Source organism: Pollicipes pollicipes, unplaced genomic scaffold, assembly GCF_011947565.3.
Source record: "Pollicipes pollicipes isolate AB1234 unplaced genomic scaffold, Ppol_2.1 Scaffold_3087;HRSCAF=3621_pilon_pilon_pilon, whole genome shotgun sequence".
NCBI classification, from domain to species: Eukaryota; Metazoa; Arthropoda; class Thecostraca; order Pollicipedomorpha; family Pollicipedidae; genus Pollicipes; species Pollicipes pollicipes.
In genome coordinates, this window is record NW_023596225.1 from 7,141,170 (window position 1) to 7,165,974 (window position 24,805).

At 49.6% G+C, this 24,805-nt stretch overlaps 1 protein-coding gene across 1 annotated transcript in view; it reads left to right on the forward strand.

The window, feature by feature from the left end:
• Window positions 1-2,706: 2,706 nt before the first annotated feature.
• The window catches only part of LOC119089308 (uncharacterized), a gene marked incomplete at its 3' end in the record, with an annotated part of 42,471 nt that continues 20,372 nt past the window's right edge, over window positions 2,707-24,805 (forward strand). The window contains 1 exon segment of the mRNA XM_037211974.1: window positions 2,707-2,793. Coding sequence (XP_037067869.1) covers window positions 2,707-2,793 — 87 coding nt within the window.

A 24,805-nucleotide genomic window follows, 5' to 3' on the forward strand; every position in this document is an offset into this window, starting at 1 on the left:
CCAAGTTCTGCTGTTGACCTGGAGATTCATGATCGCATGATGGGGTCAGGGTTGACATAACAAGCACTGTTAAATGTGGGCTCTTATTCGCAAGATCCGTTTGTTTAAAAACCTCTGAATAAACTTTAAAAATCCCTGTAGAGGATCATTTGTTAGAAAAATTATCATGCTTATAAATAACAAAAGCGTTAGAAAAAAATGTGTATCGTACGAACACTTCTAAGACACCCTGTAGTATATTAACGGTATATTTCGATGAGTACATGATTGTGTCGCTGTGGCTGAGTGCTTCAGAGTTCAGCTGCCGACTCCAGTATGTGGCTGGTATATATTTGTGCCGGAGTCCCAGAGATGGCTTTTTGACCTGGTCAATGCCAGGTGGCAGGGGGCGACAAGGCTTCTACGGTCATACGGCGCGGTCGTGTCAAAGCGTCAGATGACAAGTGAAATATTCTCTGGACACGAGATGCAAAATTACCTTTCAAGCTGGCGAAATGACGTTTCAAATGGTCATCCTTACTAAGTCTAAATCAAACGGCGAAAATACCAATGCATTTTTGCAAAAACTCACGTTTCCTTACTGATTCAACACAAGCAGCACTCAGAGACAATAATTGCAGACGCTGACAACTTGAGAGGTCTTCCTTCTTCAACAAGTTTGCAGCTGTGCGATCAAAGAAATTCGCCATTTATTGCAGTTCTCTTGCTGGCACAAGGCGTTGAATCGTGAAATCTAAATGAGCACAGTGCACGTGCTTTGCGTCACCTGCAACGCATGGCGCCTTCTGTTTTGTCCTGGTCTGACACGCCCACCTGGTGAACCCTTGCCCTTGAAACGAGGTCTGTTCACAAAAGCCCCCCCCCCCCGTAAACTCCTGTATGCTTTTGATCGCTGTTGGCTGCGGAGACTGCCGGCACTCCCTTGAATACTTCCTCTGACTGAATTGTGAGCTTGAAATGTCTGATGACAGACGTGGCCGATGCAGAACGAGCTAGTCATTTAGCATTAGCTTATGAAATTAAAGCAAAATGAACAATATTGATCAGCCGGATATCAAATATAAAATGGCCGTACGGAATGTGGCATAATTGACGTGATGCTGCTATTGACTCAAAACGCCCACATTTTGTCGTGTATTTGTAGTAGCACCTAAAATACTCGGCCAAAAAGCGTAATAACGGTAAATTTATGAAAGTTGCATGCAGGGCCTGTCTTTTCCTGAGATGCCAGGTGATGTCAAAAACCTACCACAAATTTCTGTTAAATATATTACATATATGTATATATATAGAGAGAGAGAGAGAGAGAGAGAGAGAGAGAGAGAGAGAGAGAGAGAGAGAGAGAGAGAGAGAGAGAGAGAGAGAGAGAGAGAGAGAGAGAGAGAGAGAGAGAGAGAGAGAGAGAGAGAGAAGAGAGAGAGAGAGAGAGAGAGAGAGAGAGAGAGAGAGAGAGAGAGAGAGAGAGAGAGAGAGAGAGAGAGAGAGAAGAGAGAGAGAGAGAGAGAGAGAGAGGAGAGAGAGAGAGAGAGAGAGAGAGAGAGAGAGAGAGAGAGAGAGAGAGAGAGAGAGAGAGAGAGAGAGAGAGAGAGAGAGAGAGAGAGAGAGAGAGAGAGAGAGAGAGAGAGAGAGAGAGAGAGAGAGAGAGAGAGAGATTTTATGGTAAGCTAACGCGCATTGATCCATTCAACTTCAAGTCATCTCATTTACATGTGGTAATGAATAAAGTATTACCTCAATGACTACGAAGTCTTGTCAAAGACTTTCTTTTTTCATGCGTGAATGTGAAACTGCGGGCTTTTTGCATTCAGCTTCCAGCGGAACGGAAACACTCATTTTGATATGAGACTTAGAATGGTTTATAGACGGCGAGACATCCAGGTATTTTGCATCTATCCCGGTATCCTGTACCCATGTTTTTTATTCATTTAGTCACGTTAGATGTCCTTGCTACTAAGATTTGCTTTGCCCAATCCACCCGCTGCCCGTGGAGCTATGCCCATACCCACCTGCTGCACATTTTCATCAGTTACACTGGGTGATGTTTCAGAGAAGTTTATTATCCCTACTCATAACAGCATCTTTTTTCACAAATGCGCGGCAAGCTCAGCCCGTCGCCTATTTTCGTATGGGTACCCAACCCGTGAAATGACCTACTTGATACCCATAAGTGAATCGTGATTATTAAGGTAGATGCGTTCTTGTAATACGCATAAACAGCGTAGTCAGCTTAGTGCCACCGTCATTTTCAATGTCATGCCCTGCCCGTGGCCTTTCCGCCGGCAAGACCGCAATCGGCAGGGGACACGGTACACTCACTCCCACAGGCGGCGTGCGAAGAGCAGTTGGACACAGCCCTCCTATTGGCCCGCATGGTGAGCAGTAACACTGTACGAGCCTACATATTTCCGGTTTGATGCAGCTCATTGAGCAGTACAGAGAGTGGTTCAATGAGCAAAGTCGTGATGCATAAATCCTGTATGCAGACCTGGGCCTAGTTTCGTGTATCATGAGGACGGATCTTCGTGTATTTGTAATATAGCCGACCAGTGTGATGTGCGCGAGACGTCGCCGGCTCTAGGCGGCCGTTGCAGTGGCCAACCCCCCGCTCTCGGTATCAGGGCTGTCATCTGCGCGTGCGGTGCGGCCTGACCTTTCGTCCGGTGCCCGGTCGGCAGGAACCGGCACGTGGTGCACACCCACGCAACGATGGATGACGAGAAGCTGCTGACCAAGGCCGGTGTCAAGCGCCGCTCATTTAAACGGCAGAAGGCGCACTCTGTCGACACGTCCGAGGTGAGTAGAGGGCCGCCGGTGCTCACGGCAGGCCCTTCTCTCGCACACCGCTTCACCACCGGTGCCCACGGCAGGCCCTTCTCTCGCACACCGCTTCACCACCGGTGCTCACGGCAGGCCCTTCTCTCGCACACCGCTTCACCTCCGGTGCCCACGGCAGGCCCTTCTCTCGCACACCGCTTCACCACCGGTGCCCACGGCAGGCCCTTCTCTCGCACGCCGCTTCACCTCCGGTGCCCACGGCAGGCCCTTCTCTCGCGTGCCCACGGCAGGCCCTTCTCTCGCACACCGCTTCACCACCGGTGCTCACGGCAGGCCCTTCTCTCGCACGCCGCTTCATACTGAATCCGAGAGGTCTGCACGGAGAAGATTTCCACCACCCCGAACCGCCGCGCCCGTCAGCCTGTACCAATGTCCAACTACTATCCATTTCTCATCAGTCATACCTTTTTGTTTCCCACCGGCTTGCATGTTAGCAAAACTTATATTGCAAATTGTTCGAAACGTTTCAAGAAATTTTGCACCTGAACTTACGCTTTTTCAGTGATTATTGCAGAAAAAGTTTACTGAGAATAAAACTAGTCACAGCTTAAACAAACTCCAGCATTAACGGGCGCTCGGATGGGGGTCAATTTGACTCCCCGAAAGTTCTCAAAATAATTTCCACGAGGAGTGGCATAGCCATGCCGAGCTTTGCATAGCTGTAGGAAATTTGATAGCATATCGTTTTGTGTAAAAATTATGCGTACCTTGTAAGGTCGCAGACCTACGACAGGCCAGCGTTAGGCCATGGCTGTCAGCAAGAACAATTTCTGAGGAATGTTTCAATCTGATGCGACAACGGAGGGTTAGACGAGGCCGTACATTACCTGAGATGATTTCCTACACGATTAGACAATTACAGTTACAACTTTCATTTACTTTGGGTCGTGTATGAATGTCAGACCAGGATGTTACTAACCTGTTCTTTTGCTGAGGAGTTTGTGTTAGGGGTAGCTTCTAATGCTCATTATATTTGTATATCAGAGTGACCGGGACAGACAAATCCCTTGGATGTCTTAAAGGCTAGAAGAGGTCGTTGATCTAAATCGACTCGGGTCAACTTTTTGTGTTTTTACAACATATCATCCAGTGTCATCCTTGACGCATAATATGACCTACTAAAGCTCGAATAAGGTGACTAACCTGCAATGAAAACCAGGGATTTTTTGCTTAAAACAGTTATCTAGGCTCAATGTGGTTGCATGAGGAAATTCGGGGGAACTTTTGATAACAATCCGGAGTCTGACCTTGTTTGAATTTATTTGATTCGAATTTTGTGACTTAGGGCCTCAAGTTGGGACGTAAGTCAGTTCACATAAAGACCAACCAACCCTGTGCATTTGGTTTCTCTAGCCCTCTCAGTTTTTGAAATCTCAGGAGGTAGAATTAACCCCTACCCGAGCTGTGGTATTCACCGACCATCCGAGCGCGTGTTTTCATTGAACAGCAGCCACATTGTGCAGCGTTTTGTTAATACGCGCTCGGGGGGGGGGGGGGGGCGTCCGTTTGATCGGATCCTTCGGTTTTTGCTGAAGAACTCCCGAACGGTGCGGCATCGCGACGCTAAGCCTTACATAGCTGTTGACAATGGCATGGCCAATCTTGAGTTCAAGATGAATATACCTATCTTGCAAGATCGGGCAGGTCGAATTCATACTATGACTGTCAGGAAAGAAAAGTCTTAGGAGGAATCATTTCCAACTGATGGTAGTACGGAGTTTTAGACGAAGTTATATACCTTCTTTGTTTTTTTAGCCATCTAGACAGCCCATTCGTCATGGATTAAATGCTGGTTTATTGGCTGTATAAACTTGCCACACATCATCAATATTTTTTTTAAATACGTCAGGGGCAGGTTGCATCAAATCCCCCTATCCGTTCGGGCCATAAAAAAGTTGAATCCGAGCGGGGTTGAGCCTAAGAATAACATTTCCCACAATCGGCGGCGGTGAAGATGTGGTTGGCCACCGTTAACAGAACAGTTTTTGTCGAATGGTTGGTATATAAACCGTTCTGGTTGGACGAAAGCAGATAGTTAAAGGAGCGGTAGTGGAGCCGCTGTCTCTGAATGATCTTCTCTACCACCACGGGAATTCCAAGGTGATGTAAGAAACACGGAAGTTGGATGACACATGAGTCCCCGGTTTTCAAGATAGGATAAATAATGGAGTGTTTCGAAAGACCGGGAAAGCTGGACTGGTAGGCAGGTATTGATAAGGCGCAGGGTGACTTCACCAGCAGCAGATGATCTGATATTTTAACACGCGGCCGGGTGGCGGGTTGAATACCCTTTGCTCGGGCGGGGGGGGGGGGGTAGTTTGATGCCCCTGAGATCTCGGAAGCTAAGATAGCTAGAGACACCAAATTCACGAGTAAATTAGCCTGCACGAAAAATCACTTATGCTAAACTTGAACGCTCCTAGGTCATGACTTGGGTCAAATAAGGTCAAACAAGGTTGAGATCCAGATTGATCTCTCAAGTGCCCCCAGACCTATTCATGCAACCGCTGTGAAGCTAGATACCTGCTCTAAGCAGAAGTTCAATGGATTCGTTGACCTTGTTTGACCTTCATTAGGTCAAGGTGACCAAATAGTTACGAAATTCCTCCTATTCTACCGTTCGAATAACCATCAGAGACTACGCAAGGCGGCCTGTTCCTACAAACAAAATGTTGACCTGGATCCTGTGAGTTCATTGACCTTTTTGACCTTTTCATAGTCCATGTAACCTGTCTGTTGCGGTCCCTGTGATGAATTAACTTTAAAGGAGCACCAAAGCTATTCCGCAAAACCAAGTTATCGGGTAGAAAGGCAATTTAGTTTTTACCTCGTTTTGACCTTCATATCTGACCCTGGGTTTACACGCGCCCGGGTGGCCGGCTAAAAACCATTCTCTCGGGTGGGGGTCGATTTGACCCCGCTGAGATCTTGGGAACTAATAAAGCTAGAGACATCAAAATTACAGGGTGTCTTGACCTGTACGCGAACTCACTTAGGTCAAAGTTTGAGCTTCCTAGGTCATGACCTCAAGGTCAGATAAGGCCAAACAGGGTCAAATTCCAGGTTGGTCCCCAAAATGTCCCCAGAACCCAGGCAACTGTTTCTAAGCAAAAGATGACAAAGCCCATTTGAGGTCAGTGACCTTGTTTGACCTTTTGAAAGTCATGGTGACCAAAATCATTCAAGACTGTTCTGAGTTTGGCATTTGAATAAGCGACAAAGGTTACGCTAGGCAGTATGTTCCTAAAACATAATGTCGACCCGGGTCATCTTAGATCAATGACCTACTCTGACCCCTAAGAAATCAATGGAAGATGTAGAATACGGTTCCTGTTGTCAGTAAATTCGAAATGAGCACCAGAAACTGTCCCATACAGCAAGCCCTAGGGTAATAAATCGGGTTGGTTTCGACCTTGTTCTGACCTTCATACCTGACCATACGTCAACGTAATCTGCCTATTCAATATTTGTGTTGCCTAAGAAAGCATCTCAGAGATGTATGGCTTCGTCAAACACTCCGTTGTTATATCAGATTAAACGATTCCCTAGAAATTGCCTTCGCTGAAACCACTGGCCTGGCTTTGACCTGCCATAGGTCAGAGACCCTACAACGTACATCTAAATTTTGTCAGAACGATCTGCTATTCAATTTTCTACAGCTATGCAAAGTTTGGCGCGGTTACGCCCCGCCGTTCGGAAACCATTCCGGAAAAACCTTGGGGGGGGGGGCAATTTGACCCCCTTACCCGAGGGCGTGATCATGGAATTGGCTGCAATTCTAAATTCAATTGATTTGCTGCGTAACAAACTATCTCAGATGAGCATGGCTTCGTCAACACTCAATTGCTACATCACATTCAACGATTCCCTAGAAATTGTCTTCGCTAACAGCCACGGCCTGACGTTGACGTTGTAGGTTAGTGACCTTATGGGGTACGTTTCTTTTTTAATCGAAAGAGATCCGCTTCAATTCCCGACAACTATGCAAAGCTGGCGCTGCTACACCACGCCGTACGGACATTATTCTGGAAAAAACCTTGAAGGGTCAATTTGACCCACTGACCGCCGCGCGTGTTAACCTTCACCCTGATTCGCCGTTTTGTCATAGCGTGGGTTAATATGTAAGTTGGAGGGGGGGAGGGGGTCGTGAGCGGTCGATACGAAAGCAGAGGTCGATACGACCTCTGGCTTTTCAAAACTAAGAAAGATAGGACCTCGGGAAATAGAATGAATTAGTCTCGGCGAGATCACGCTATTGGTGATGAGTTTTAGGTTGTTAGATGATAATTGGGTTCACTAAGCCAGGCTAAAGGGCAAACCGTCTTGAAAATTTAACTTTTTAGCCTTCCTTGCTCATATACACTACAACACACCGGTAGGAACATGCAACTTAAAAAGGCGTATTTCTTGTTTCATTCTCAGCACAATTCTGCGTAGCCTTATGTGTTTTAAGCGTGTATTGATGTATGACTGTAGCATCGATGTAGGGCTGCTCCATCAATGTTGAGAGTGTCGGCCAGCCGTGCACGGTCCGCGCAATCGTCGGTGGCCGCCCGCGCGGTCCGCTGCTCGCCGCCCGCGCGGTCCGTTGCTCGCCGCCCGCGCCGTCCGTTGCTCGCCGCCCGCGTCGTCCGTTCCCCGCCGCCCGCGCCGTCCGTTCCCCGCCGCCCGCGCCGTCCGTTGCTCGCCCCCCGCGCCGGCTGCTGCTCGCCGCCCGCACCGGCCGGTGCTCGCTGCCCGCGCCGGCCGGTGCTTGCCGTGCAGTGTCTCTAAACAATCATCGCCTCTCAAATACCAGACATGCCAGGGACACGCTTTGGTGTCAAAAAAGGGGGAATGGACGCCCCGGAGTCACTGATAATTTGGGTACCATTGTACAACATGCCAGAGGGCATCCTCAGAAACCTAAGGGGGTCGCATCCTCCCTGCCTCTTACCAGAGCGAGGGTTGATGCGCGCATACCGATTCCGTCTGACCGCAGGCGGACCAGTTATGGATGCTGGCCCCTAAGCTCTGGTGTGGCCTTGACAGTGGCTGGAGCTTCGTAAGAAGGTGCGCGACGCCAATCTTTTGCGTTTCATAGCTTTCCGCTTCAGTCATGCCGGATGTCGGATCGGAAAAGCCTGGTTAAGCCGACGGTGCTCAACTCAACCCCACCGCAAGATGCGCAGAGACCGACGGCGGCCGTTCACGAGCTCCCTGGCGGGACCGGGATGGGAGGAACGGCAGGGTTGGGTACCTTGAAGCTATTTACAAGTGCATTTCTGGCGGGGCTTAGTAAAGAACGCACCTGAAATGCACGCAATTTATCCAGTTCGGTCTTAAAGTTAAAAGTATCACCCCGGTTTGTAAAGTGCAAACTGGAATGGAAGCGATCTAGTTGGATCAGTTTCAGAGAGCGATGCTCTGTTCCAACCGGCATGGCCATGCGAGAGCATACAAGATAGGGAGACTAACATGGCAAACAGCTCGCACAGCAGTCTAGCGCAACTTTGCGACATTTAACAATGCAAATAAATAGAAGAGAATTCAGGGGTGTAGATTTGTCTCAAGATAGCAATGGTTGCACCCACTCTAAACATGTGTTGAAAACATGAGTTTCTTTCCGGATTTACAGTTTTTTTTAACAAATGTGGAAACTGGAGCCCCCCACCCAACTGAATAGGAAGATGCACCCCTGGGCAACGGTCAGTAAGTGTGAGAATACGGGCTGATGATGGGAAAATTCTCAACAAATCGCAGTTAAGGTCGCCACACATAAAAGGGCCGCCATCATCTAGCCGAAGAATGCTCCGTGCAGCTGAGTCTCAAGATCCGTTTGGTCGGTGTTCCGCACCAGCTTTAAGCCTGCCTTTGTGATCTTATTAACTTACACATAAACGGTGTTATTTTAAAAAAGTAATTGCGTCAAGCCATAGTTGGAAAGACTTCAAGCTTGACGTGACGTTGTTCTTGGTATTAAATCACGCGCCATGAGTTCCCCAGTGTCCACTGACAACTTCGGCGCGATTACGACACGCCAGGTAGATATCGGGAAGAATTCCTGGAGGAAGGAGGGGTCGCACCGACACGAGGTTTAAGACAATTACGCAATTGAAATTCGGTAACGACTTACCTTATTGACCTTGGTTCAGTTAGAAATGCTACATCAAGGTAATGACTTTAATGAGGCCCGGGAGGCCATTGGCCTTAACGACATTGTACCTTTTGTTTTGAAGAGTCTGCACTCTAGGATAGCTCTCGACGCTGATCGTGACACAAAAGATGTCCTTGAAATTTTTCGTCATTTTGTTGCTTAGTGTATCTAGAACTTGAGAAAACAATTGTGTGGGGAGATCTGATGACATTTCCACCGTTGAATTAGGACCTTAACTTGCTTGTCCTCAGTTTATTCCAAGGCCGTGACGCAGAGCTCTAAAACTAATGCAAATAAGCTCTCACAGTGTACCTACCTCCCCGCGAATTCCGTATCCCTAGCTCCCTTATTTTTTCATACATCATGTGAGTCAAATTGACCACACCCCGCCTGAATGCGTCCCATTTAACCTGCCACCCAGGTGCATATTTAACATAATTTACCGCTAGAACCAAACTGCGCACCGCGAAGACAGGTCAGCTCGTAACCTAGGCAACGTCATTTGCATTCCATGACGTGAGCTTCTGTTGAGCTCATTACGACGCGCATTGCGATCGGATTGTTTGACATCAAAGTCCATCTTAATGACCTAAACGATGCCATTCACCCGGCCCAGCCAGCCGTAAAACGTCTACCCCAATTGGCAGAGATATCTAGCTCACCATCTCAGTACGAGCTGCCGCAGTTCATGCATCTTGTACGCGGTGGAGAGTTCTGCACGCTAAAACCTAGCCGCCGGCAAGGTCATACGCCAATGAGGAGCACCGACGTGGGATTTCCACACTCTTCACTCCCCTCCATTCCCCAGTGCCGGTTTCCGATTACTCGTAAGCACATGTTTATTATTCAGGAGAGCCCACCGAAGCCGGCGCACCTGCTGCGCAGCTCTCGGCTGGTGGCGCTCTTGGCGCCGCGCCGGAGAGGTGGCGTAGCCAGCACGCTGCAGATGTTGCAATCTAGACCTTACGGGACAAAATTACAGCACAAATATTTGGTTTTTGTTTCTGATGGGGAATTTTTGCTTGAAATCGTCTCTGTCGTGTTATGTAGAACGTTCCTGCAAGATCGTTCAGAATGCCACCGGCTGCTAAATAATTTTGTAATGGGACTTCACACAGCTGGCATCCTTTAATGAGCAACTACTTTGTACAGCTAGATATGTGGTGCGCTCAGCTGTCCTTTCACATTTTAAAATGCGTCATGTCGGTTGGGAAAACGTATAGCTTCCGTCAAGTTGGAAAACCGGGACTTAACATGATAGTATCACGGTTATTCAGAGAGCGGCAACATGTGATATCGCAAATAACTGTATGCCAGAAAAAGAAAACATGAAAAAGTAATAAGATGTCTTGCACTGTATACAATTAATTACATCCTGTAACACGCAAGGAATCCACACAACAGTCAGTTTCCTGGATGGGAAGTTTTTTTGTTTGAATGTCGGCGTTCTACACCGTTGACTCACAAGCAGTAGCTATGCCATGGAGTGAGGAGTGGCGCATGTGTAAGGGAAAGAAGCTGTGCTATGCCATGGAGTGATGAATGGCGCACGTGTAAGGGAAAGAAATGATCGGCGGTCGAAGGCCAAATATAAGCAAATCGGTGGACTTTTCTGTTTGTCGATATGGGGTCTCCGGCCCCCTGCCTCCGTCGCAGGCCGAAAATGGATACCCACAGCAGCGGCCGGCTCGGTCCGTGCATTTTCATGGGTCCTTTCATTTACCGCCTGCATCCTCCTAATCTGTTTGCAGCTTTAATCTGGAAGGATGGGAGGAAGCCACGAGTTGGCGAGAAGCAACACAGGCGCTGCCGGAGTCTCATTAGGGGGGGGGGGGGAAGGTACTGATTGATGAAGGTCCCGAACAGTAAGTCTCTTCCCAGCAAGACATCCGAATTGGCACACTTTACTTCGAGGGCTCCAATGTTTTTTTGCGTTTTGTTTTACATAGTCATGCTGACGGTTTCATTAACTAAGAAACCCTTATACCCTGCCTACCCGTCCCGGGTGGGGGTACGCGTGGACAAAATAAAAGGGGTTCATTTTCTTTGCCTGTCATTTGCTGAAGGGTCCCGTCTCCTTCCAGGGCACTCAATGACTACTACTCGGGCTACGCGGTGACCGAAGCCCCCTGATCGGTCCGGAGACCCCCAGAGAATTGAATCCAGCTTCGAACGTGTGGGCTCTCTGACTGGAGAAATTCATCCCGGATAATGCATGCATCACTAATGCATAATGATCCCTGATAGGCTCGGCATTCCAATAATTAGCATATAAGCCCCAATTCGGCTTATCGAGACTATCAACGAAACGGGGCAGACGCCCTCTCCATTTTTATTGGACCCCTGCAATTGCTTCATTATGGACCATTCGATTTTAAGTTATCATGTCTCCTTTCATAGTCAGATGGCCTGACCAACGCAAGAGCACTCCTCTGACATTCGGCGCTCCGTCCGCCCCCCCCCCCCCCTTCGCTTTTTAGCAAGAGTAGCCCCTGGCTTACTCGGCCTTACCAACACAGGGTGCCCCTTTAAGTGCTGTGGAGCCTCTGGCCGACGGGAGTGACCCTCAGTGTCTCAGGGGCCCGACCAATGTGAGGCTTTCTGACGCATCCAGACCGACGCGAGGCCAAATGTTCGCTGTTGATGGTCTCCAGACTCTGACCGACAAAGGGGGGGGGGGGGGCTCTCATTGTTCTGACGCATCCAGACCGGCGCGAGGTCAAATGTTCGCTGTTGATGGTCTCCGGACTCTGACCGACAAAGGGGGGCTCTCATTGTTCCATGGCCCCGACCGGCGTAAGAGGCCCTCTGGTTGCCATTTGAGGGCCCCGGTTCTACGCGCCGGGCCCTTAAAATGGCATCTGTCCACCCCTTTGAGCACTTCGGCCTCGCCAATTAGATCCTTGATCATTGTAACCAACCACCCGAAGGGCCCCTCGGGCTTAAGGAGAGGGAGAGAGGCATTTGCCTCCGTGCCCTTTGCTTGCATCCCTGTACCTCCTGTCAGTGTCCCCGTACATCCTGCCTGCGCCTCTGGAAGGGGGGGGAGGTAACTAGAAAATAAAAGGGCGTTGAAGTCACAGGTGAGTGGCTAAAACTAAGCGTTCGGTTAAGAATAATTGTCTAGTAATGCTACCCTGTAGATATATCAGGCTGTCACACCTCGTTGGAATATAGCGTGCACCAGAGGCTGAATTGTGGGCCAACTGACACTCCAACGGCGGCGAATCTTTCGAATGTCAACGTTTATAATCGCACCATTTTGTTTCGTTCCATTTACCGTTTATTCACGTGCATTGACTTTTAAAAAATCGTCCAAAAGACAAATGTCTGTTCACTATGTCTGTTCACTGTCGGCGGTTTACCACGCCCGCGGTGGCCTACATTTCGCGGCTCTGCTTGTACTATGTCCATGTGTGAGCACCACCAGCGTTTTGTACGAGTGACACACTTTTCGGGCGTTATCTTTGGCCGGTTGTGTCGTCTAGGTTTCTCCGGACACCGTCTCCAAGAGCCGTAGATCGCGTCGGCGCTCCGACTCCAGTTGGGACCGTGTTAGAGACGAGGTCACACGAAGCCGGTGGCCGCGGGCCTACTTTCACGGACCTGGAGCCGCGGGTTGGCGAGAGGCCGACCACTGGGCAGCCACGCCCCGACCTCGGGATCTGGGCCCGCCAGACGAAGTGTGGGTACTGCTCCCACACCTGTAGATCTGACGTTACGCAGTGTGGGTGCCGCTCCCACACCTGTAGATCTGGAGGTATGCAGTGTGGGTGCCGCTCCCACACCTGTAGATCTGACGTTACGCAGTGTGGGTACCGCTCCCTCACCTGTAGATCTGGAGGTACGCAGTGTGGGTACTGCTCCCTCACCTGTAGATCTGGAGGTACGCAGTTGGGTACTGCTCCCTCACCTGTAGATCTGTAGGTATGCAGTGTGGGTACTGCTCCCTCACCTGTAGATCTGTAGGTACGCAGTGTGGGTACCTGCTCCCTCACCCGTAGATCTGTAGGTACGCAGTGTGGGTACCGCTCCCTCACCCGTAGATCTGGAGGTATGCAGTGTGGGTACTGCTCCCACACCTGTAGATCTGGAGGTATGCAGTGTGGGTGCCGCTCCCACACCTGTAGATCTGGAGGTATGCAGTGTGGGTGCCGCTCCCACACCTGTAGATCTGGAGGTACGCAGCGTGGGTACCGTTCCCTCACCCGTAGATCTGGAGGTATGCAGTGTGGGTACTGCTCCCACACCTGTAGATCTGGAGGTATGCAGTGTGGGTGCCGCTCCCACACCTGTAGATCTGGAGGTACGCATGTGGGTACTGCTCCCTCACCCGTAGATCTGTAGGTCGCAGTGTGGTACTGCTCCCTCACCTGTAGATCTGTTAGGTACGCAGTGTGGGTACGTGCTCCCTCACCTGTAGATCTGTAGGTACGCAGTGTGGGTATGCTCCCTCACCTGTAGATCTGTAGGTATGCAGTGGGGGTAACTGCTCCCTCACCTGTAGATCTGTAGGTACGCAGTGTGGGTACTGCTCCCTCACACCGTAGATCTGTAGGTACGCATGTGGGTACTGCTCCCTCACCCGTAGATCTGTAGGTATGCAGTGTGGTGTACTGCTCCCTCACCCGTAGATCTGTAGGCTGCCGCTCCCACACCTGTAGATCTGGTATACGCCCAGTCCGGTATTGCTCCCTCACCTGTACGCAGGTGGTAGCTCCCCACTGTAAAGGTCCAGGGTACCTTATACGATAGCATGTGGTACTGCTCCCTCACCTGTAGATCTAGGGTACGCAGTCCGGGTATTGCCCCCTCACCTACAGATCTGGTGAGTCAGACTGTCAAACCCACATTTAGACCAGCAAACCTCACGAGACACACTCTCGACTCGCTTTCACACCTAGAGACATGGTGAGCACGGTGTGGACATCGCTCTCAAGCCTAGAGATATAGGTGAGCACGGTGTGGACATCGCTCTCAGGCCTACGCATTTGGAGACGCATTGTCGGGTCTGGTTCCAAGCTTTCAGCTCCGAAACGCAGCTGCCCCATGCTCCGGGCCCTGTGTTTGACGTAGTGAAGACGGCAGTGGTGTCCGCTGTATCCCTCTGGCCAGATGTTACTGACAGCTCTCGTTCATTGAAAAAATGAGGCCAGCAAAGGGCTTCCGTTTACCTTATCGCCGATTTACCTTTCATAGGCTGAAGCCAGAGGTGAGCCCAGACAGCGCGTGTCCTTCGGCGTATCGCCCAGCTCTAGGGGCTCAGAACTGGTTCTCGGGTGCTGCCTTTCTTCTCTAAACAGGTACTGGTTATGCTCGCTGCGCGCCCGCTTTTTCGGCGGCCAGCACAATAGCAAGAGAGCACACTAACATGCTCGGGGCATACGAGCGTTAGTTTTTGCACCGGCTGATCCTAGGAATCGGTCGGACGCGACACGCGATCGCGCTGTTGGCTGCCAGAGTGGATGCGAACATTCGCCACGCGCAGAGGTGGTGGGCCCGGGGCCATTTAGCTTTCATCTGCTGCACCCTACGGGAGTTGGTCGGTTGATGTTTCCAGACAGTGCGGATGCTCCGGAATATTTTGCATATGGTTGTACGCTCTCCATTTTGTACGGCTTTAAAGATTGCTGGAGTAACTGTAGACGTTGCTAATGTGCTTTAAGAGCTTGAGACAAGTGAAATTCCGTCAAATTATTATTGTTTGCTATTATAAATATGCTGTAATATGCTCATTGTCCTTATTAATATACAAATATTAATAAGGGCAGTGCACGCCCCTCAGGAAACGGACGTATGCTGGGTTTGAGGATGATTCCACCACGGAGCAGGATCGTCAACCACATTGCGGTGTTGTAGCGCCCCCCTCCCCACCCACCTTTAAAAAATAATAAAAATATATGTCTGATAAATCAACGTAAATATCGGCAGCAAAAACAAAACAAAAACGCTGATGCGTAAAGCTAATATACGAGGGTTGGGCAGCACATGAGAGCTGCGGTCTGAACGTGGACTGTCGCCGGCGGACGGCACACGCCACCGGGGGTACCTCTCGAGTCGTCAGCGGGGGTACCGCTCGAGTCGTCAGCGGGGGTACTGCTCGGGTCGTCAGCAGGGTACCGCTCGGGTCGTCACCGGGGGTACCGCTCGGGTCGTCAGCGGGGATACTGCTGCGGGTCGTCAGCGGTGGGTACCGCTCGAGTCGTCAGCGGGGGTACCGCTCGAGTCGTCAGCGGGGGTACCGCTCGAGTCGTCAGCGGGGGTACTGCTCGAGTCGTCAGCGGGGGTACCGCTCGAGTCGTCAGCGGGGGTATCGCTCGAGTCGTCAGCGGGGGCACCGCTCGAGTCGTCAGCGGGGGTATCGCTCGAGTCGTCAGCGGGGGCACCGCTCGAGTCGTCAGCGGGGGTACCGCTCGGGTCGTCAGCGGGGGTACCGCTCGGGTCGTCAGCGGGGATGCTGCTCGGGTCGTCAGCGGGGCGCCGCTCGGGTCGTCAGCAAGGGTACTGCTCGGGTCGCCAGCGGGGGCGCCGCACGAGTCGTTAGCAGGGGTACCGCTCGAACCGTCAGCGGGAGCACCGCCCGGGTCGTGGCTTCGTGGCTTCGTGGCTGGAGTGGCTTCATCTGTTGGGCTAGGGGAATGCTTAACTGGCTGATGCTTTGCGCACAAAGCTAGACACGTCATGAGCTCACATGATCCACGGTACAGATAACCTCTGTTCTTAAGTCACCTTTTTCATGAAATGTATGACACGAGGTGCATTTACCATGCAACAACGCGTGTATTGACCATGCAAAAAATTGAATAATATACATGGGTAGCTCTGGATTCAAAGCACTCGTTGGGCAGAGTGTGTTGCGTGTACCCTGAACCTACCACCTATGTTCACATTTGTATTTGTAAGTGTTCTAGCTTAGGGCAGTCCACGCGAACACGTGGCTATTACTGCTCAGAGTCATGGCATTTGCCAGACCTCACACTCGGCGATGCGTGCAAACTGTTGTCCACGCACACATGAGAAGACAAGACTAGACTAATTCTACGGCTCACAAACACACGCCCGACCGACAGGCGGCAGCTGATGCTTTACAGTCCTTGCGAAGCATACTCTACGCAGCGACTTGGCATCATCAGCCGGTCCATGGCCGTGTCTCAGTACGCAAGTCGCAGCGCATCATCAGCCGGTCCATGGCAGTGTCTCAGTACGCAAGTCGCGGCTTCTCCCAGACTCGGCCCGCGGTTTATGGAGGTGCAGGTGTTTTTTTTTTAACCTCTATCGTAGATCAAAAGACAGAGATGGACGTGTGTGGAGTGACGAGCACCAAGGGCCACTGTCAGAGGCCACAGGCCACTGGCCACTGTCAGGTTACAAGTCAGACACCAATGTACAACTTTGCCGTTTGCTTCTCACCCATGTTTTAGGTGTCTGTTCACGGGGCGCTTGTTTTGTTTACTTTGTAGCTGTTTTTACTGGCAGCTTCTTATTGAGTTTTAAGGGCCCGTCGGCTGCTTTGGTTCTTGGCGCCTAGTTTTTGCGTCCAGCCCAGTTAATGGTTATTTTCGTAGTAGTTCCACGACTTTTGTCTTATCACAGGGCGACATGGCAGGATAACAACCCCTTCAAACATACCAACGCCAAGCATGGTATGGGAGGATAGCAAAGCCTTCAAACATGGCAACACCAGGCACGGTATGGAAGGATAGCGATCCCTTCAAACATGTCAACACCAGGCACAGTATGCAAGGATAGCAATCCTTTCAAACATGCCAACACCAGGCACGGTATGGAAGGATAGCGATCCCTTCAAGCATGTCAACACCAGACACAGTATGCAAGGATAGCAAAGCCTTCAAACATGGCAACACCAGGCACGGTGTGGAAGAATAGTGATCCCTTCAAACATGTCAACACCAGGCACAGTATGCAAGGATATCAATCCTTTCAAACATGCCAACACCAGGCACGGTATGGAAGGATAGCAGTCTTTTGGAACATGTCAACACCAGGCACAGTATGCAAAGATAGCAAAGCCTTCAAACATGGCAACACCAGGCACGGTATGGAAGGATAGTGATCCCTTCAAACATGTCAACACCAGGCACAGTATGCAAGGATATCAATCCTTTCAAACATGCCAACACCAGGTACGGTATGGAACGATAGCAGTCCTTTGGAACATGTCAACACCAGGCACGTGCCTAATTTCCGACGTTGTCTCCTTGGTGCCACTGGCCTCTTTATGAATTGAGACCCTAGATTCTGGATCGCACAGGTTATTTCTTAAACACCACCTGCTGGTTCCCGCCCCATCCCCGCTTAGCCCAAGTTTGTGATTTCTTGATCACATTGGTTCCTTCGCGAGCTCCAGAACATGGTTTCTCGTTTTCACTGACATCGGCTCCTGGAGCCACTCGGTTCTCTCACAAACACCAGACTCTGTCTTGTTTTGATTTTTCACGAACGCCCAGACCCCGTTTCGTGGTGCCCATAGATTTTATCACAAAGACCAGGCCCGGTTCTTGGTTTCCATTGGTCCTGCCTCCTGATCCTGCCTTTCACAAGTTGGAAGTGGAAGGGGAACAACGCTGAAAACCGGACGCATGCTAGGTGATAGCGTGTTTGAAGGCAGGATCTGATTCCTTATTTGCATTGGCTCCTTACAAACACTAGACCTATTTTCTGGTTCCTATAGGTTCACTCACAGAGAACCAAATCCTAGCTTTCGGCACACACTCAAACATGCCAGCGCTATCCTGATGACATACTGTATGCTCCATATGAAACGGGTGGGTATCATATGGCTGACACATGGGAAGTTGATGTGGTTGATTATATTCTATTAGGCGAAAACACAATGGACGATTCTGACCGCTTGCTGACTCAGTTGATACTGAATATATAGCTGTTTTAGTCGGGCCATTCTTGAAGTGGCCAATGGTCTTCCATCAGCTCTTAAAAAATGTCTAAAATCTACACATCGGTTAGGCTATATCGTAACGATGTTGCCTACAGGAAACGCTAACGAACCCGTGGTATTTCAACCAGTGTCAAAAAATGATCAGTCAGAAAGCCCAGTAGCGGCTGTTTCGCAAAAGTTAGATGAAAAACTGGCATTAGTTAAAAACCTCGTTTTTGCCTGACATGCTGGGCTACACCAATCGCCTGTGACACATCTATTTTAAATCCTATACACCTATGCTGAGGGGGCTTTAAGCATGCACGCAAAGGAACCAAGGCTGTGCAACAAAATAGAATAGAACTTTTGTCAGTACAGGTACCTAAAAATTGCCCCTAAATGACTATGTTCGTCGTACATGAGAAGAAAAGATGCTGCTTCTTACCGCATGAGGCAGTTCTGTCTGGTGCGGTTTGGGGAAGGTGGCGGGTGAATGGGGTAAATCGGCATGCATGACGCAGATCTTGCAAAAGTAAGCTAAACGCACATTAAATCAGAAAATTGTGGGAGCGCATTTAACATTGCTAGCACCCCGCTTTGGAATGTAAGGGCGCGATACCCTTGACCCCCTTTTCCTATGCCCATGCTGATCAGCGCACACAAAGTTACTTTGGAATATCGCGGCATTTGCAGGTATGGCTCTACTGTGAGTTTATTTGCAGAGACTGTTGAGCTTGGTTATATATGTCCTTTTGCGTCTGTCAGAGCTGGCGGGCGTCTGCTGAAATGAGGAGCTACTCGTTCATTTGACTGTTTTCGCATCGCCCAGAAATTATAGAAACACTATCGTTTCAGATGGCTCAGTCTGCTACTTTCGACACCCTAAACGCAATCAGACAACTGCTTTCCAGCTTGTCAGGCGGATTCCTACACCCGTCAAGATAAGCGCTAATTACTCGACTCGATTGTGGAGCTGTTGAACCTCGATTTTGTCTCCAGGACAGGTTTTGCTCTGCCCTGGCGTACCACAATTCAAGGTCTGGTGTATCCTCTGGCCGGTAGATGACAGTAGCTGCCGGGGGATTTTCTTCACCGACGGGAGGCTGGCGGACGCTTGGCCCGAAGTAACGAGTTGGAAACAAATCCGTTTTATGGCGGGCATGAACCGTCATAAAGCTTGTAATTGAACATTTGCGTTCGTGTTGAGATAAGAGAGCACCGTAGTGCATGTGCATCATGCGACGCTCGCATTTTAGTACCAGCCGGATATCGGACATCAGTCGGGCGCAGCGAGGCAGCCTCCCTCTGTACTCACCCAACGCTTTAGCTGAACTTCTCTCGCCACGATACGTCTCTCCGAGGCAAGCTGCAGCTGTCAGTCTGGACCTCAGGCCCCGGAGCTGGCCTAAGTGCCAGCTATGTCTCTCGCCATGGCGCGTCTCCTCGAGGCGAGCTGCGCCCGTCAGCCTGGACTCCAGGCCCCAGAGCTGCCTAGTGCCAGCTATGTCCTCTCCGCCAGGCGCGTCTCCTCGAGGCGAGCTGCGCCCGTCAGCCTGGACTCCAGGCCCCGGGGCTGGCCTAAGTGCCAGCTATGTCTCTCGCCATGGCGCGTCTGCTCGAGGCGAGCTGCGCCCGTCAGCCTGGACTCTAGGCCCCAGAGCTGGCCTAAGTGCCAGCTATGTCTCTCGCCATGGCGCGTCTCCTCCAGGCGAGCTGCGCCCGTCAGCCTGGACTCCAGGCCCCGGGGCTGGCCTAAGTGCCAGCTATGCCCGCACAGACCCGAAGCGGGTTCCCTGACGGGTTAAGGATTATTTATTAGCAGAGGTCACCCATGATGGCTGCGGCTTTGCCCCACAGCCAACCTCTCTCCTTCATTTCATATCCTCGAACTGACCATTGCTGAGCGAAAGTGCTCCAATTCCAGTCTCAAACGCAAGGGAGCGTGAACGGTGATGCCTGAGGCCCCGTGGCTCGAAACTTGTATGTAGATGACGACCTCGAAATGCATACGCCTCTGTTCCCAACTTTTTTCCTGGAGAGGCATGGTCTTAAAAGCAATGCTAAAATGTGCCAAAAGTACAGAGCAGTGCTTCTTTAAATCTGCAAAGGACTGGTTAATATGCACGTAAAGATGTGATTTCAGATAGAGATTAGTTTGTCTCCCCAGAATTTAGCGCTCCCCTCCCCCGACTTAAACGCAATCCACGCGTCAGTACCTGTTAGGTTCAATATGAAACACCCACATACGCGTGACAGATACGGGAATCTACCTACTTGGTGAACAGGCCACATTTTATGTCTCGTGCAATTCTGAGTCGCAAATAGTGTCCTGGATGGCTAACACTCGCATTCAGGAGAGCACTGCTCGGGTTTTCCCAATCAATGCCATTTCACTTGAAGCCCCAGCAACTGGTGCCCCAGTAGATAAGAATACAGTCGCAGTATGATATTAGGTCGCTTAGAGAACGCCATGTGCGTGGGAACTGAGGAAAACATGGCTCTCTCACCTAAGTGTAAGCTCAGCATCAGCCCTGTGATGACAGGGTCGATGCCCTCCCCCCCCCCCCCCCCCCCTCCAAAACCGACTTGAACAATAGTCCAGCCCGACCATCATCCGGAAATTCCCTGCATCCATGAAATTGGGCGCTCGTAAGCTCGACAGTTTGCAAGAACATGACATTTGTATCGAATGTTCCACCAAAACCACCCACTGAGGGGTAAATCCGCCTTTCGTGTTTTTTAAAGACATAGTACAACCCTTTTAGTCCACCGTCCGCCGGATGAATTTCTCGGATCGGAGTCTACCCTAAGTAACGCTTAATACGTGAGACCTGAGCCCTCTCAGGCTGACGTCGCTTTAAGTGGCCTCTGCCACCGGTGGCGGGTCAGTCAGGGGCAAAGGGCTTATAGTGAGCCGAACCCACCCCCGTCATGCATGGGTAAATACGAAGAAAAGTGTGTCAGCCGACCGAACTTCAGGCCGGATCAGACGGACGGCCGGATTTGTCTCCAAGTTATATTATTTACCTTATTTAAATATTCTTATTTCATTTGTTTACGAAGGAAATGTTACCCGTGAAGGCATATAATATACAGCACCGTCCTCAAAGCATTATGCCATGAGTTTACCATCTGTGTTCCATTGTTCATGTGAATGCGCATTGTTGCACATTTTCTACGCTATTTACGTTACCATCTCCCGGAAATGTCTGCCTACAATGGATTCATTTTTTCCACCGCCATCGCAGTGTTGTCTTGCATTTTATCTGCGATGGAGGCGGTTGTTTTAGCCAGCTGCGCTCGTGAGGGTTGTGACGGCGTCACGCCCACAGCCAGGTGGAAGGCGACAGCCCCGTCAGCGCGTCGAAGACAGAACAAAATTACTTGAGCTATCATGTTGTACAGTATCGTACCGGAGGAGGACAGCGGCTTTAAGATGATCAAATGTTTCCTTTGGCGTGATCTGACGAGTTGCATGTGTGCAGCAATGCGACCGTGGTAACTGGCAGCGACACGCACGGCCAGTTCTAGTACTGAGTTACCGCCCGCGGGCGCGGCATGACTGGCGCTTATTTTCGTCGCAGGGGGTATAATGACGCCTTGCACCACCCGCAGCCAAGGCCTGTTTCCGCCAGAGCTTTGCGCCCGCCGGGGTTTGGCCTCGAGCCATAACACAAGAATCGCACACATTAAGCGAGAGCGACCTCTAACGAGATCGAGCGATGCGTCATCTGGCTGGTCTCTGCCCACGACAGCGGTAGATAAATGCATGCTGTTCGTCGTTTGTGCCCCCGTTGTTTGTGAGCAGGGATTGCGTCATGCGTTAATACCTTGTGCCTGATGCTTACCTACCGCGTGGCTGCTAGTCTTGCTTGACTGTGCGCTCCCGTCCACACTGATGGCGACGGCTCTACCAACCACGCCCTTTTTTATAATACTTGAATTCCTTGTGCTAACGTGGACGCCACTTCAAGCGACGTCTTCCATACTGTCAGCCGCTTGTACACCGCATGATTCGCTGCATTTTTCCCTGTTTTGGCCATTATTGGTGGGATTGGGTAAGCCGAAGTTATTGGTTATTGTAAGATAAAGGAAATTAAGCTTGGCATTTTTTATGTTAAGTCACACTTCGTTTGCGCGGCTGAGTTTTCACACCGTGTTTACGGTTAATTCGGTCGCTGCCGTGTCGTGAGTACTGGCGCTGGACGCAATAAGCAGGACTAGGCGAACCAGCGCACAGACACGATACATCTGTATAGATAATTCGGTGGCAATATTACCGCATCAAACACCAAACTTGCCAGCTTCGCAGAGCCCCCGCAGGCGGCAAGTGTGCCTGAGTCAGTGGTCGTCCCTGGAACTATTCGCAATGTACCTGACCCAAGTTGTGAACTGCGAAATGACTGAACTGACTGAATTATGTCAGCCATTGGAGCCTCTGAATTATGACAGGCAGTGTCTGGAAACGGATATTCCATGACCCTTTTCCGTGGCTGCTCTGCTAATCCGGGTGTTTTTTCACCAGTCTCACATTGTATTATTCCCTTTCTTATCACATTTGGTTATTTTCTCTTTCAGTGTCCATGCTTTGCCAATGGTAAGATTTCTCACGCGTTTGTTCTGCCATTGCACTCACCATCGCGCTGATCCAAGCAAAACCACGTCCATCCCATTTTGACAGTGCGTGACATGTGACGTTTTATCTATGTATCACGACATCGGCTTGCTCTCCCTATCTCACGTAAGTGCCTAGGGCTCATTTAGGCTTAGCTACATTTAGGCCTTTTAGGACCCAGTCATGCTTTAAGAGCATTGACGATGAAATCCATGTTTGCTTAATAACGTCGTTTAGCCAGTGCTTCCCGCAAAAATGTAAGTCGATAACTGTCAGATAATACCTCTGAGCTCATAACGCCACCAGGAGCTCGGGATCTTCCTTGCTTATGTTGAATGATAAGCAATGCATCTAATATTTTGTACAAGAATAATCATGAACGTAAGAGCTTGCGGAAACGCAGGTATTCCAGTCCTCCTAAAATCATCTCAAATATAAATGTGACACTGAGTTGATCGAAACGTGAGAGCAATGTAAGCTTGCATTGGAACTCAATATGACATAATATACCTACCTATCAAGCCACGTTTTATGTGGAGAAAAGCGAATTTTTTAAATGTTTATCATGTAGCGTACATACCCTACATAGAACCAGAGTATTAAAAACCAATTTTGGATCATATGCAATTACAAACCGCGACAAAATGAATTTTGGGAAATATACCTAGTACATAGGGTGTTTATTTTTGCCCTTTATAATTTTCAATTAGAATCTTCAGCTTGACTTATGTTGGACAAACGCTAAGCAAGGAGAGTAGAAATTAAACATAAATAAGGCAGAGAGGTTTAGCAATTTAACACAAACACATCAGCGAGATTCAGCAATGTAACACAAACACACCAGCGAGACATAGCTATTGAACACACTCACGTCAGCGAGATTAAGCGATGTAACACAAACACACCAGCCAGATATAGCTATTTAGCACAAACACACCACCGAGACTCAGCAATTTAACACAAACATACCAGCGAGATCAAGCAATTCAACACAAACAGAAACACACCAGTGAGAATCAGCAATGCAACACAAGCACACCAGCGACATTTGTTCATCTGTTTATTAATTTTCTTTTGTCGCCGACTGAGCTGCACTCCACCAACTGGCGAAGCCGTTTAACACGCGCCCGGGTGGCTGGCTGGATACCCTTCGCTCAGTTGAGGAAGGGGGTTCAATTTGATCCCACTGAGATCTCGGGAACTAAGAGAGCTAAAAACACTAAATTTACAGGGTGTGTTGACCTGTACGTGAAATCACTTAGGTCAAAGTTTGAGGTTCCTAGATCATGATCTTCAGTTCAAATAAGGTCAAACAAGATCAAGTTCCAGGATGGTCTCCAAAGTGCCCCCAGAACCTAGATAACTGTTTCTATGCAAAAGTTCACATGCTCGTTCAAGGTCATTGACCTTGTTTGACCTTCTGAAGGTCATGGTGACCAAAATCATACAAGACTGCTCTGAATTTTGGATTTGAATAAGCGACAAATATCACGCTAGGCAGTATGTCCCTAGAAGCAAAATGTTGACCTGGGTCATTTTATGTCAGTGACCTATTCTAACCTCTGAGAATTCATAGAAGATGTATGATGCGGTTCCTGCTATCAAATAATTTGAAATGAGCACCAGAAACTGTCCCATACAGCAAGCCCTAAAGCAATAAAACGAGTTGCTTTTGACCTTGGTGTAACCTTAATACCTGACCTTTGGTCGACTAAATTTGCTCATTCAATATTCGTGCTGCCTAAGAAAGCATCTCAGGGATGTATGGCTTCGTGTAGTACTCTGTTGCTGCATCAAATTGAGCGATTCCCTAGAAATTGACTGCGCTGAAACCGTGGCCTGAATTTGACCTGCCATAGGTCAGCGACCTTACAAGGTACATCTAAATTATTGATATCAGACGATCCGATATTCAATTGTCTACAGCTTTGCAAAATTTGGCGCGGCTACGCCGCGCCGTTTGGAAACCATTCTAGAAAAATCTTCGGGGGTTCAAGTTGATCCCCCCATCCCAGCGCGTGTGAAATAAAACACCAAATATACACCACACAGTAGTGTGAAGATAATTAAAGGATGACATATCAAAGCTAAGCAAAGATGTTACATAGGTAAAACACACTTGATCACTGAAACTCTAAAAATGCCAAAAATGCCACGACAAATACCCGTGCTATTGTTGCTCACCAGCTAAGTGTTTCCAATGCCTGGCAGTCTGCGAAGCAAACCGTTCTTGTACTGTCTGTGCAAGAGCGCGAGGTACAGCGAGCCGAGTTCGTATCCGAGTGGATCGAGGCGGCACAAGCAAGGGCAGACCGCTCAGCAA